This window comes from Manis pentadactyla, chromosome 9, assembly GCF_030020395.1.
Source record: "Manis pentadactyla isolate mManPen7 chromosome 9, mManPen7.hap1, whole genome shotgun sequence".
Classification (NCBI taxonomy): domain Eukaryota; kingdom Metazoa; phylum Chordata; class Mammalia; order Pholidota; family Manidae; genus Manis; species Manis pentadactyla.
Window position 1 is genome coordinate 18,019,907 of NC_080027.1, and position 13,868 is coordinate 18,033,774.

General features: G+C 41.0%; 1 protein-coding gene across 3 annotated transcripts in view; it reads left to right on the top strand.

Annotated features, from left to right (window-relative positions):
- Positions 1-9,493, top strand: part of LOC118909668 (glycine N-phenylacetyltransferase-like) — a 44,577-nt gene extending 35,084 nt beyond the window's left edge. The window contains exon 7 of one of the 3 annotated variants that reach the window (XM_036880376.2): positions 8,705-9,492. In XM_036880376.2, the coding sequence (XP_036736271.2) occupies positions 8,705-9,107 (403 nt within the window). In that variant the 3' untranslated portion in view covers positions 9,108-9,492. Of the gene's footprint in view, positions 1-8,704 lie in introns of all 3 variants that reach the window. The other 2 variants (XM_036880377.2, XM_036880375.2) reach the window with 2 other exon arrangements.
- Positions 9,494-13,868: the final 4,375 nt, after the last annotated feature.

Genomic DNA, 13,868 nt, shown 5'->3' on the forward strand with positions numbered 1-13,868 from the left:
TCTTCATATGTTGGGTGTTTTGTTGTGTGCTCTTTTTAGGAGTGCTCCCATCTAGAGCAGTCCCTGTAGGATGCCCTGTAGAGGTGGTTTGTGGGAGGCAAATGCCCTCAACTTTTGCTTTTCTGGGAATTGTTTAATCCCTCCTTCATATTTAAATGATAATTATGCTGGATACAGTAGTCTTGGTTCAAGTCCCTTCTGTTTCATTGCATTAAGTATACCATGCCATTCTCTTCTGGCCTGTAGGGTTTCTGTTGAGAAGTCTGATGATAGCCTGATGGGTTTTCCTTTGTAGGTAACCTTTTTTTTCTCTCTGACTGCCTTTAATACTTTGTCCTTGTCTTTGAACTTTGCCATTTTAATTATTATGTGTCTTGGTGTTGCCCTCCTTGGATCCCTTGTCATGGGAGTTCTGTGTACCTCTGTGGTCTGAGAGGACATTTCTTCCCCTAGTTTGGGGAAGTTTTCAGCAATTATTTCTTCAAAGACATTTTCTATCCCCTTTTCTCTCTCTACTTCTTCTGGAATACCTATAATTCGTATATTGTTCCTTTTCGTTTGGTCACTCAACTCTCTTAAAATTCTTTCATTCCTGGAGATCCTTTTATCTCTCTCTGCATCAGCTTCTCTGCGTTCCTGTTCTCTGTTTTCTAGTCCATTAATGGTCTCTTGCATCTCGTCCATTCTGTTTTGAAGTCCTTCCAGAGCTTGTTTTATTTCTGAATTCTCCCTCCTTAGTTCTTGCATATTTCTCTGCAAGTCCATCAGCATGGTTATGACTTTTGTTTTGAATTCTTTTTCAGGAAGACTGGTTAAATCTATCTCCCCAGGTTCCTTCTCAGGGGAAGATGTAGCAGATGCCAAAGCTGTCTGGGTTAGTCTTGTCTGGATCATATTTTTTTGCCTTTTCATGTTGACAGGTGCTATTGACTGTCAGCTGGGAGGGCCAAACTTTTCACTTGCTACTGGCCTTTCTTTACTGGGACAACTGCTACCCCTAGTGGCTTGTGCTGGGTAATTGCGTGTAGACTGGGTCTTTGGGTCTTGCCCGGCCGGGAATTTAGGAATCTCCCTTTCTAAGGGTGTGGCCAGCCTTAGGCTGCTTCGCTGCTTTCGCAGCGCCCGGAGAGGTAATGGATGGGGGGGCTGCTTGACTGTTTGCCTCCGTGAGGGGTCTCAGAGCTGTTGCCCAGGGGGTTAGTGCGCCTGGTTTTCCCTGTAATTTCCAGCTGCTGTACTGTGACCTGGGTTGTTTCCATCAAGCTGTTAAGTCCCTGTCCCTTTAAGACTTTCAAAAAGCCCCCGCTTTTCTTTGTCACAGGGGCATCAGCTTCGGCACCCGCTCAGAGGTCTTACTCCCTGTTCCCCCAGTATCCAGGGCCCCCTGGGCACGTACTGTGTCTGCGCTCTGGCCCAGATGGCTGGGGCTGGGTGTTCGGCAGTCCTGGGCTCCGTCTCCCTCCCGCTCTGCCTATTGTTCTCCCGCCGGGAGCTGGGGGGAGGGGCGCTCGGGTCCCGCCGGGCCAGGGCTTGTATCTTACCCCTTTCACCAGTCGCTGGGTTCTCGCTGGTGTAGCTGCAGTCTGGCCACTGTCCTGCGTCTTCTGGTCTCTCTTTTAGGGCTAGTTGTGTTTGTTGTATTTTCAAAAGTATATATGTTTTTGGGAGGAGATTCCCACTGTCCTACTCACGCCGCCATGTTGGCTCCGCCCTCCTCAAATACCATTTTCTTAGAGAGTTCTTCTCAGCGCACCCCAAAACCATACCCCATAATTCTTCACCACAAATCCAATTTCAATTCCTTTTATTGCACTTAACTATTATTTGAAATCAGTTTATTTGTGTATTTACTGACCTTTTTGTTGTTGGATCCTCCCCTCCAATATCTCAAATTCCATAAGATCAGAGACCCTCCTGTTGTTCACAGAGAAAGATCCTCAATAGCCAGAACACATGGTAGATGCTTAATAAATCCACATTTATGAATTCATTTCACAGAGCAAAAGTTTCCAATTAAGAGAATGTAAACAAATTAAGTATTTTCCCCTACTGATGTCCAACCTAACACTGAACAGAATTAAAAACCGATGGTAGGGATTTCATCTGGAGACACCCAATCCTCTGGCCCTCTGTGTGTTCATGTGCCTGGAAAAGCTTTATTGACACCCTAAGGCACATTACACCTGAGAAAAACCACCTCCACATGTGTCATCTCATCTGATTCTCTTGGCCACCCAGTGAGAAACACAAGGTAGAAGACATACATCATCCCCATTTTCCTGACAGAAAACCAGCTCAGCTGATGAAATAGCTTGTTCAGGTCACGTAGATGGTCGAGGGCATAACTGGGGCTTGAGTCCAGATCTTCTAGTGCACGCTGTGGGCTCTTCCCAGGATGCCGTGTGGAGCCCCCTCGCCCCACTGCAGGGACCTTCAGACTTCACTGGGCTGTCACTCGGGGGCCACCTGCTCTGCATATCACTGCCCCTCCCTGGACTTCAGCTTTCCCAGACACCAACATCCTAAGCTCTGGTGTCACTGCTTGCTAGCATGTGCTTTGGGGCACTCGTTTATTTTCTGTTTAACCTATTCATCTTACCTGTAAAATGGGAATGGTATCAATTCCTCCATTTTAAGCGGAAAGTCCCAGCAATGTCGAGAAGAATAATACTTAATTGTTATGTAGTTCTTTTTGTTTGTGGATCAAAAGTCCTAGATACTTCTCAGGCAATAACTCTTAAAATGTTTGATGAAGATGCTATTAATATCCCCCATTATAATAATATCCCTATTTTTTTATTTTGGTATCATTAATCTACAATTACATGAGGAACATTATGTTTACTAGACTCACCCATCACCAAGTCCCCACAACAAACCCCATTACAGTCACTGTCCATCAGTGTAGTAAGATGCTGCAGAATCACTACTTGTCTTCTCTGCGTTGCACAGCCCTCCCTGTGCCCCCCCACATTATACATGCTAATCATAATGCCCCCTTTTTCTCCCCCCCTGATCCCTCCCTTCCCACCCATCCTCCCCAGTTCTGTTCCCTTTGGTAACTGTTAGTCCATTCTTGGGTTCTGTGATTCTGCTGTTGTTTTGTTCCTTCAGTTTTTTCTTTGTCCTTATACTCCACATATGAGTGAAATCATTTTGGTACTTGTCTTTCTCCACCTGGCTTATTTCACTGAGCATAATACCCTGTAGCTCCATCCATGTTGTTGCAAATGGTAGGATATATTTTCTTCTTATGGCTGAATAATATTCCATTGTGTATATGTCCCACATCTTCTTTATCCATTCATCTACTGATGGACACTTAGGTTGCTTCCATTCCTTGGCTATTGTAAATAGTGCTGTGATAAACATAGGGGTGCATCTGTCTTTTTCAAACAGGGCTGCTGCATTCTTAGGGTAAATTCCAAGGAGTGGAATTCCTCGGTCAAATGGTACTTCTATTTTGAGCTTTTTGAGGAACCTCCATACTGCTTTCCACAATGGTTGAACTAGTTTACATTCCCACCAGCAGTGTAGGAGGGTTCCCCTTTCTCCACAACCTTGCCAACATTTGTTGTTGTCTTTTGGATGGTGGCAATCCTTACTGGTGTGAGGTGATATTTCATTGTGGTTTTAATTTGCATTTCTCTGATGACTAGTGATGTGGAGCATCTTTTCATGTGTCTGTTGGCCATCTGAATTTCTTCTTTGGAGAACTGTCTGTTCTGATCCTGTGCCCATTTTTTAATTGGATTATTTGCTTTTTGTTTGTTGAGGTGCATGAGCTATTTATGTATTTTGGATGTCAACCCTTTATCGGATCTGTCATTTACGAATATATTCTCCCATACTGCAGGATGCCTTTTTGTTCTATTGATGGTGTCCTTTGCTGTACAGAAGCTTTTAAGCTTGATATTGTCCCACTTGTTCATTTTTGCTTTTGTTTCCCTTGCCCAGGGAGATATGTTCATGAAGAAGTCACTCATGTTTATGTCCAAGAGATTTTTGCCTATGTTTTTTCTAAGAGTTTTATGGTTTATGACTTACATTCAGGTCTTTGATCCATTTCAAATTTACTTTTCTATATGGGATTAGACAATGATCCAGTTTCATTCTCTTACATGTAGCTGTCCAGTTTTGCCAACACGAGCTGTTCAAGAGGCTGTCATTTCCCCATTGTATGTCCATGGTTCCTTTATCATTTATTAACTGACCATATATGTTTGGGTTAATGTCTGGACTCTCTATTCTGCTCCACTGGTCTGTGACTCTGTTCTTGTGCCAGTACCAAATCGTCTTCATTACTGTGGCTTTGTAGTAGAGCTTGAAGTTGGGAAGCGAGGTGACCCCTGCTTTATTCTTCCTTCTCAGGATTGCTTTGGCTATTAGGGGTCTTTTGTGGTTCCATATGAATTTTAGAACAATTTGCTCTAGTTCTTTGAAGAATGTTGTTTGTATTTTGATAGGGATTGCATTGAATCTGCAGATTGTTTTAGGCAGGATGGCCATTTTGACAATATTATTTCTTCCTATCCATGAGCACGGGATGTCTTTACATTTATTGGTATCTTCTTTAATTTCTCTTAAGAATGTCTTGTAGTTTTCAGAGTATAGGTCTTTCACTTCCTTGGTTAGGTTTATTCCTAGGTATTTTATTCTTTTGGATGCAACTGTGAATGGAATTGTTTTCCTGATTTCTCTGTTAATTCATCGTTAGTGTATAGGAAAGCAACAGATTTCTGTGTATTAATTTTCTATCCTGCAATTTTGCTGAATTCGAATATTCTAGTAGTTTTGGAATGGAGTCTTAAGGGTTTTTTATGTACAATATCATGTCATCTCTAAATAGTGACAGTTTGACTTTTTGTTTACCAATCTGGATGCCTTGTACTTCTTTGTTTTGCCTGATTGCCATGGCTAGGACCTCCAGTACTATGTTGAGTAACAGTGGGGAGAGTGGGCATCCCTGTCTTGTTCCTGATCTTAGAGGAAAAGCTTTCAGCTTCTCGCTGTTAAGTATGATGTTGGCTATGGGTTTGTTGTATATGGCCTGTATTATGTTGAGGTACTTGCCCTGTATACCCATTTTGTTGAGAGTTTTTATCATGAATGGATGTTAAATTTTGTTGAATGCTTTTTCAGCATCTATGGAGATGATCATGTGGTTTTTGTCCTTCTTTTTGTTGATGTGGTGGATGATGTTGATGGATTTTCGAATGTTGTATCATCCTTGCATCCCTGAGATGAATCCCACTTGGTCATGGTATATGATCCTCTTGATGTATTTTTGAATTCAGTTTGCTAATATTTTGTTGAGTATTTTTGCATCTATGTTCATCAGGGATATTGGTCTGTAATTTTCTTTTTGGTAGGGTTTTTCCGTGGTTTTGGTATTAGGGTGATGCTGGCTTTATAGAATGAGTTTGGAAGTATTCCCTCCTCTTCTATTTTTTGGAAAACTTTAAGGAGAATGGGTATTATGTGTTCCCTGTATGTCTGATAAAATTCCGAGGTGAATCCATCTGGCCCAGGGGTTTTGTTCTTGGATAGTTTTTTATTACTGATTCAATTTCTTTGCTGGTAATTGGTCTGTTTAGATTTTCTGTTTCTTCCTTGGTCAGTCTTGGAAGGTTGTATTTTTCTAGGAAGTTGTCCATCTCTTCTAGATTTGCAGCTTGTTAGCATATAGATTTTCATAGTATTCTCTAATAATTTTTTGTATTTCTGTGGGTCCATCATGATTTTTCCTTTCTCATTTATGATTCTGTTGATGTGTGTAGTCTCTTTTTCTCTTAATAAGTCTGGCTAGGGGCTTATCTATTTTTTTTATTTTCTCAAAGAACCAGCTCTTGGTTTCATTGATATTTTTCTACTGTTTTATTATTCTCAATTTTATTTATGTCTTCTCTTATCTTTATTATGTCCCTCTTTCTGCTGACTTTGGCCTCATTTGTTCTTCTTTTTCAATAATTGTGACTTTAGACTATTCATTTGGGATTGTTCTTCCTTCTTTAATAGGCCTGGATTGCTATACATTTTCCTCTTAGAACTGCCTTTGCTGCATCCCACATAAGTTGGGACTTTATGCTGTCATTGTCATTTGTCTCCATAGATTGCTTGATCTCTGTTTTAATTTGGTCATTGATCCATTGATTAGTTAGATGTATGTTGTTAAGCCTCCATGTGTTTGTGAGCCTTTTTGTTTTCTTTGTACAATTGATTTCTATTTTTATGCCTTTGTGGTCTGAGAAGTTGTTTGGTAGAATTTCAATCTTTTTAAATTTCCTGAGGCTCTTTTTGTGGCCTAGTATGTGGTCTATTCTGGAAAATGTTCCATGTGCACTTGAGAAGAATGTGTATCCTGCTGCTTTTGGGTGTAGAGTTCTGTAGTTGTCTGTTAAGTCCATCTGTTTTAGTGTGTTGTTCAGTGCCTCTGTGTCCTAACTTATTTTCTGTCTGGTGGATCTGTCCTTCGGAGTGAGTGGTGTGTTCAAGTCTCCTAGAACAAATGCATTGCATTCTATTTCCTCCTTTAATTCTGTTAGTATTTGTTTCACTGATGTTGGTGCTTCTGTATTGGGTGCATATACATTTATAATGGTTATATGCTTTTGTTGGACTGAACCCTTTATCATTATGTAATGTCCTTCTTTATCTCTTGTTACTTTCTTTGTTTTGAAGTCAATTTTGTCTGATACCAGTACTGCAACACCTGCTTTTTTCTCCTTATTGTTTGTGCGAAATGTCTTTTTCCATCCATTGACTTTTAGTCTGTGTATGTCTTTGGGTTTGAGGTGAGTCTCTTGTAAGCAGCTATAGACGGGTCTTACTTTTTTATCCATTCTGTTACTCTGTGTCTTTTCATTGGTGCATTCAGTCCATTTACATTTAGGGTGTTTATTGAAAGATATGTACTTATTGCCATTGCAGGCTTTGGATTCATGGTTACCAAAGCTTCAAGGGTAGCTTCTCTACTATCTAGCCATCTAACTCTCTTCTTAAGCTATTGTAACACAGTCTGATGATTCTTTATTTCTCTCCCTCCTTATTCCTCCTCCTCCATTCTTTATGTTAGGTGTTTTATCCTGTACTCTTTTGTGTTTCCTTTGACTGCTTTTGTGAGTTGTTGATTTTATTTTTTGCCTTTAGTTAGTATTGGGTTGTATGCTTTCTTTGCTGTGATTTTTTTTTCCTCTGGTGAAATCTATTAAGCCTTAGGAGTGCTCCCATCTAGAGCAGTCCCATTAAAATATCCTGTTGAGGTGGTTTGTGGGAGGCACATTCCCTCAACTTTTGTTTGTCTGGGAATTGTTTAATCCCTCCTTTATATTTAAATGATAATTGTGCTGGATACAGTATTCTTGGTTCAAGGCCCTTCTGTTTCATTCATTAAATATATCATGCCATTCTCTTCTGGCCTGTAAGGTTTCTATTGAGAAGTCTGATGATAGCCTGATGGGTTTTCCTTTGTAGGTGACCTTTTTTCTCTCTCTGGCTGCCTTTAATACTCTGTCCTTGTCTTTGATCTTTGCCATTTTAATTATTGTGTCTTGGTGGTGTCCTCTTTGGGTCCCCTGTGTTGGGAGTTCTGTGGGCCTCCATGGTCTGAGAGACTATTTCCTCCCCCAGTTTAGGGAAGTTTTCAGCAATTATTTCTTCAAAGACACTTTCTATCCCTTTGTCTCTCTCTTCTTCTTCTGTTACCCCTACATTGCAAATATTGTTCTGTTTAGATTGGTCACACAGTTCTCTTAGTATTGTTTCATTCCTGGAGATCCTTTTATCTCTCTCTGCCTCAGCTTCTCTGTATTCCTGTTCTCTGATTTTTATTCCATTAATGGCCTCTTGCACCTCACCCAGTCTTCTCTTAAGTCCTTCCAGAGATTGTTTTATTTCTGTATTCTCCCTCCCTACTTGCTCCTTTAGCTCTTGCATATTTCTCTGCAGGTCCATCAACATGGTTATGACTTTTATTTTGAATTATTTTTCAGGGAGATTGGTTAAATCTATCTCCCCAGGCCCTCTCTTGGGGATTGTCTGGGTAATTCTGGACTGGACCAAATTCTTCTGCCTTTTCATGGTGATAGAGGTAGCTGTAGGCAGGTAGCGCATCTGTCATCTGGGAGAACAAAGTCCTTTCCTGTTTGCTGGTCGCCATGCCCTTCTCTGCTGCCTGTGTTGGTTACCCGCACACCTGGAGCAGTCTCCAGATTAATCCCCTAAGCTGCTGTGGGTGGCGTAACCGTCAGCATAGCGCAGAGCCCTGCAGGGAGTGGCAGGCCCACCAGGTGTGCTCTCCTGCGAGAGTGGTGCCCCTTCCCACCTTGCCCCAGTTTCTTCTGCCTGCACCGGGCAACTGCACACTGGCAGCGGCCTTTGGGTCTGGCCCAGGTGGGTGTGTGCTGGGAGGAGATTCTGGGCAGCTGCTAGGGGTGAAGCCACTCCTGGGCCACTCTGCCGCCCTGCCATGGGCTCACTCAATAACATCCCTATTTTATAAAGAAAATATGGAGGCAGAGAGACATTATGTTACCTGTTCTAAGATTGCACAGCCAGTGAGATTGTGAATCCAGGAAGTCTGGCTGCAGGCTCTACACCTTTACCTGCACTCTTATTGGCATTGTCCGAAGACAATTTTGCAGAAAACAAATATAATGCTCCACTGTATGTATGATATTGCGGACTGTTCTCTTGTTCTCAACAGTAACCAAGAGATGTTTAAATTCTCATCCCTGGATGTTGCCCACGCTGCTTTGGTGAATAAATTCTGGCATTTTGGTGGAAATGAGAGGAGTCAGAGATTCGTGGAGCGCTGTATCCGGACCTTCCCCACCACCTGCCTGCTGGGGCCCGAGGGGACCCCTGTGTCCTGGGGCCTGATGGATTACACAGGAGAGATGCGCATGGGGGCCACCATGCCTGAGTACCGGTGCCAGGGCCTCATCTATCATATAATGTGTAATCACACTCAGAAACTGGACAAACTCAGCTTCCCCCTATATAACCATACAGACAGAGCCAACAAAACCATACAGAAGATGAGTCACATTCTGCATCATACTATCCTACCCTGTGACTGGAACCAGTGGCACTGTGTGCCTCTGTGAGGCAGCTGTCCATACGAGACAGCATTGGGCTGGCTGGTCATGGAGCAGGAGAAGAGGATGGGTGGACAGAGAGAAAAAATAAATTGTAATCAGCAGTAAACTAGTGTGTGTTATTTGGGCCTGGAAATCAGTGTGAACGGCCAACAGAAATCATAGTCCCTGCCCTCAAATCGCTCATGGACTTCTTTGGGTCCAGAAGACCTGGTGTGGCCAGACTTTCCTATCATGGACCCTGGACTTGTTCAGTTTCCTACATTTCAGGATTTCAATGATACTCTTTATTTAGTTGCGTGCTGCTCTAATGCTTTTCTAGGAACTCCTGTCTCACATGGACTTATCTAGACAGTTTTATTAAGACATGGTATTACCTCATGGATAGTATAGTTTCCATTCTCTTTTTCTATTACCCTCCCCTTCCAGCTTTATTAAGGTATAATTGACACATAAAATTGTAATATACTTAAAGTATACAATGAAATGATTTGATATATGTATATATTGTGAGAAGATTCCCACAATCAAGTTAATTAATACATCCATTATCTCACATACTTAGCTTTTTTTGTAAGAACACATTAAGATCTACTTTCTTGGAAAATTTCAGTGATAAATATGGTATTACCAACTACAGTCATCATGCTATAGATTAGATCCTTGGAACTTTTTCATCTTACTAATCAAAGTCTGTACCCTTTTACCAACCTTTCCCTATTTCCTCCACATCCCTGCCCCAGCAACTGCCACTATACTGTTTCTATTAGTTTGACCTTTTCAAAAAAAGATTCCATATGTAAGTGATACCATTACAGTATTATAGGTTTATTGAGAAAACCGAATGAGTGAGAAAATGCACATAAACAACTTGGAGAAATGTCTGACACTTATTAGGCACTCCCAAAACTTTAGTGGTGATTTTTGTTATTGAGGATATCGTTAATGAACTCACGTAACATCGACATGGTTTTCAGAGAAGACAGACACTGGGCATGTGCTCGTGGCAGACAACAATATAATTCTCGAAGCAGACACATCAAGGAAGCAGCAAGCTGACCTAGATTCTGCTGATCTAAGATTGCACTATCAGGTGACATCTCTGATCTTCATCACACTAGAACTTTCTGATTACTGAAAACATAAACATAGAGATAATTATATTAGCTGTTCATTTTTATGTGAAAATGGCTCTATTTTACCTAAATTTTTGAAGGATATTTTATTTGGATATAGGATTATATAATTTTTTTCCCTGAAGCACTTTTACAATGTCATTCCAATGCATTCTAATGCAGCCTTGAGAAGCCAAACATAATTTTTACGCTTGCTCCCTGTATGAAATATGTTTTGTCTCTGACTGCTCTGTGCCACCTTTAAAATTTTTATTCACTTATTTATATTTATTGTAGCAAAGAAGATGAGATCTTAATATACATTTACTTGTATAGTACAGCATTGTTCTCTGTAAGCACAATAGTGTAGAGCAGATATCTGGAGCTTTTTCATCTTCCATAACAGACACTCAGTATCCATTTCACGGCAACTTATTATTTTTTCCACCCCCACCCACTCCTGGTAACCACCACTCTACTTTCTGCATCAGTGAGTTTGATTACATTAGCTACCTCATGTAAGTGAGCTCATGGACTTAGATGTTTGTCCTTCTGTAGTCAATTTAACTTACCATAATGTCCTCCAGTTTTATGTACATTGTCATATACTGCAGGATTTCCTTCTTTTTAAAGGATGAGTTATATTCCATTGTGTATATCGACCACATTTTCTTTATACGTTCATCTGTCAGTGGACATTTAGGTTGCTTCCACATCTTGGCTGCTGTGAATAATGCTTCAGTGAACATGGGAGTACAGATAGCTATTCCTGTTTCAATTCTTTTGTCTATACACCCAGAAATGAACTGCTGGATAATATGGTATTCTGATTTTAATTTTTTGAGGAATTGTCATGCTGTTTTTTATAGCATATATGAAATATATATACTATGTAGTATGATATATATAAAGTTACACTTACTAATATTAATGACCTAGATAAGGTCAGCCTATAACTAGATATTCCAACCTATTGCTACTAGAACCGATTTAGAGAATTATGGATCTGGTAACTATAAAAACCCAATTAATGCCCATCCCTGTAATAGATGCTTCTAAAATGAATTTTGATCAAAAACATTCTAATAAAAAATTGTCTTACAATAACTATAGATAAACATCTAGGATAGGGTTGCCACAACTCTACTTATGTAAGTCCCATTAATCCACCTGATCATATGCATCAGTTCAATCTCAAAAGATACCTCCTTTTGTCAGTCTTCCACGATGTTTTCTTTTTAGAAAAACTATAAGTCAAATAACAATGAGACTCAACGTTTGAAACCATGAGTAAGTCCTTAAAAAATGAAAAGTTCAACATTTTACGTATAGAAAAAACCGAGGTTGGAATAATGGTATTTAGACTAATCTTATCAACAATGTGCCTTTTGTAAGCAACATGTAAGTGAGTAAATGTCCTTGTACTGGAAAAGGAGGTACAAATATTCTTGGGATATAACTGAGACTGTTTTTCATGTTCAAACCCAGAGGAAATAAACTTTCAACTCCACTGAAGTTGATCATGCTCTTGGGGAATGTCTGGCTCTTCTCTGCCCATCAAAGATAAGGATTACTTGTCCTCTGGAGATCTCAGACCATTCCAAGTATTTGACTGCCCAATATTATTAGTGGGCTATTTCTCCTTACATGGAATTGAATTTGAAATGAGAAAACCTTCTGAGGTTACACACTACAACTGGCAAAATGGACTCAACAATTGGTGATCGTGCTCATAGGAGATGGACACATAGGATGGTCATGTTATATTTATGCTTCAATTTAGCTGACAAAATAAAGAACTCAGACCCTAACCCCTGCTGCCTGCCAAAAGAATCAGCCAAAATTTTATATTACAATTGATTATAAGTAATGGAACAGCCTTGAACTTTTTTTTTGCCAACCATTGTTCACCTTTCACGTAGTTTCTAGGTTAATATCAAAAGTAAGATGAAACAACACATATCTAAATGAAGAAAAGATAACCTCACTTCTGTTGCTGCCTACAATTTACAAAGCTGGAAAGAGCACTGCTCCCACCCTAATGATAAGAAGCTGAATAAAACCACAATCATAATTGTTTTAGAACTTATTAGGGATCTAAGGGCACAGGATAATCAAGTAACCTGAATGCCAAGAAAGGATAGCCCTTCTGAGACAAGAAAGGACACCCAGACTGTTTAACCTGTGGCAGAGCACAGGAAGAGTAAGATGGCTTTCATACAAGCAGATAAGAAGAAATCAGTTAAAATTTAATCAAGTGGCTAAAGGCTGACTGTGAGCTGGTTTGACAACACAGAACCCCTGGGAGCCCCAGATACAAGAGTTGTACCTTACGCACACATTCATCTCCCTGGGCCTTCTCCACCTGCTAACATTAAGGACTGGGGACAGGAGGAACACCAGAAAGTGTCTCCCTTGGTTTTGCAGAGAACAGTCTTTACGGGAAAGGCAGAAAACCTAGTCCCCATCTGGATGCTCTTCTCCTGTGGAGCAAAACCCTTAAGCTTCTGGGAGAGGGTCAACAAAGCCTGCCAGCCTTCAGGTACAGTGGAGACCCTTTGCTGCCAGAGAACAGTGAAATAAATAAAATCTTTTTCTCCTGGAGAGGGACAGGAACTTGTCCCGAGCCCGGGATCCTGCTCCAACCTTCATAAATGCATACTACCACTTCCATGCAACTCCTGCCACAGAGACTCGGCTGAGGCTGGCTGCCTTGGTGCAGAGAGGGATGCTGAGAAAGCCCCCTCTCAGGCATGCAGGTCCTGCCTACGACTGAGGCCAAGCCAGGACAAGAGAGAACTTGCCCTGGTCCCACACCGTCAGACTGAAAAGCATCAAGTAACAGCTTTTTCTTTCAGATGCTAAGTATGGCCCTCTCCTTCCACAAGTGTTGAAAGAAATCTTACCATTTGCAATAACATGATGGACCTGGAGGGTATTATGCTCAGTGAAATAAGCCAGTAGAAGAAAGACAAATACCATAGGATCTCACTTACATGTTGAACCTAAAAAGCAAAACAAATAAACAAACAAAACAAACAGACTCAAATGCAGAGAACAGATGGGTGGTTGCCACAGGGGAGGGAGGTGGGAGGGTTGGCCAAATAGGTGAAGGGGATACAGAGGTACAAAGTTCCAATGATAAAATTAATTAGTCACGGGTATGAAAGTACAGCCCAGAGAATACAGTCGGTAATGTTATATCTTTGTATGGTTACAGATGTAACTACACTGACTGTGGTGAACACTTAGTAATGTATATAAATGTTGAATCACTGTGTTATACCTGAAACCATTATAGTGTTGTCTATCAACTACCTTGCAATAAAAATAATACATAAAAAAAGAAAGGACACAGACTGTCTCACCTGTGGCAGAGCCCAGGAAGAACTTAATTCTTCCTCAAAACCCCTGCACAGTAAGTACTATTATTTTTTTATTCCCCTTTCTAGATATGGAAACAGTCAGGTAAAGTGAAATAAGTCCAAGGCACAGTCAGGATCTCACCCGTCACTCCGGCCCCCCGCCCTCCCTCTGAGCCCCAGAGGCCTGCTGCACACTGTCAGCGCCTCCTCCCAGGACCCACGGGGAATGCTGATGCCAGTGCTACTCAGCTTGTTCCCTTAGATCTGGTCCCAAAGCGTGTGAGAAGATT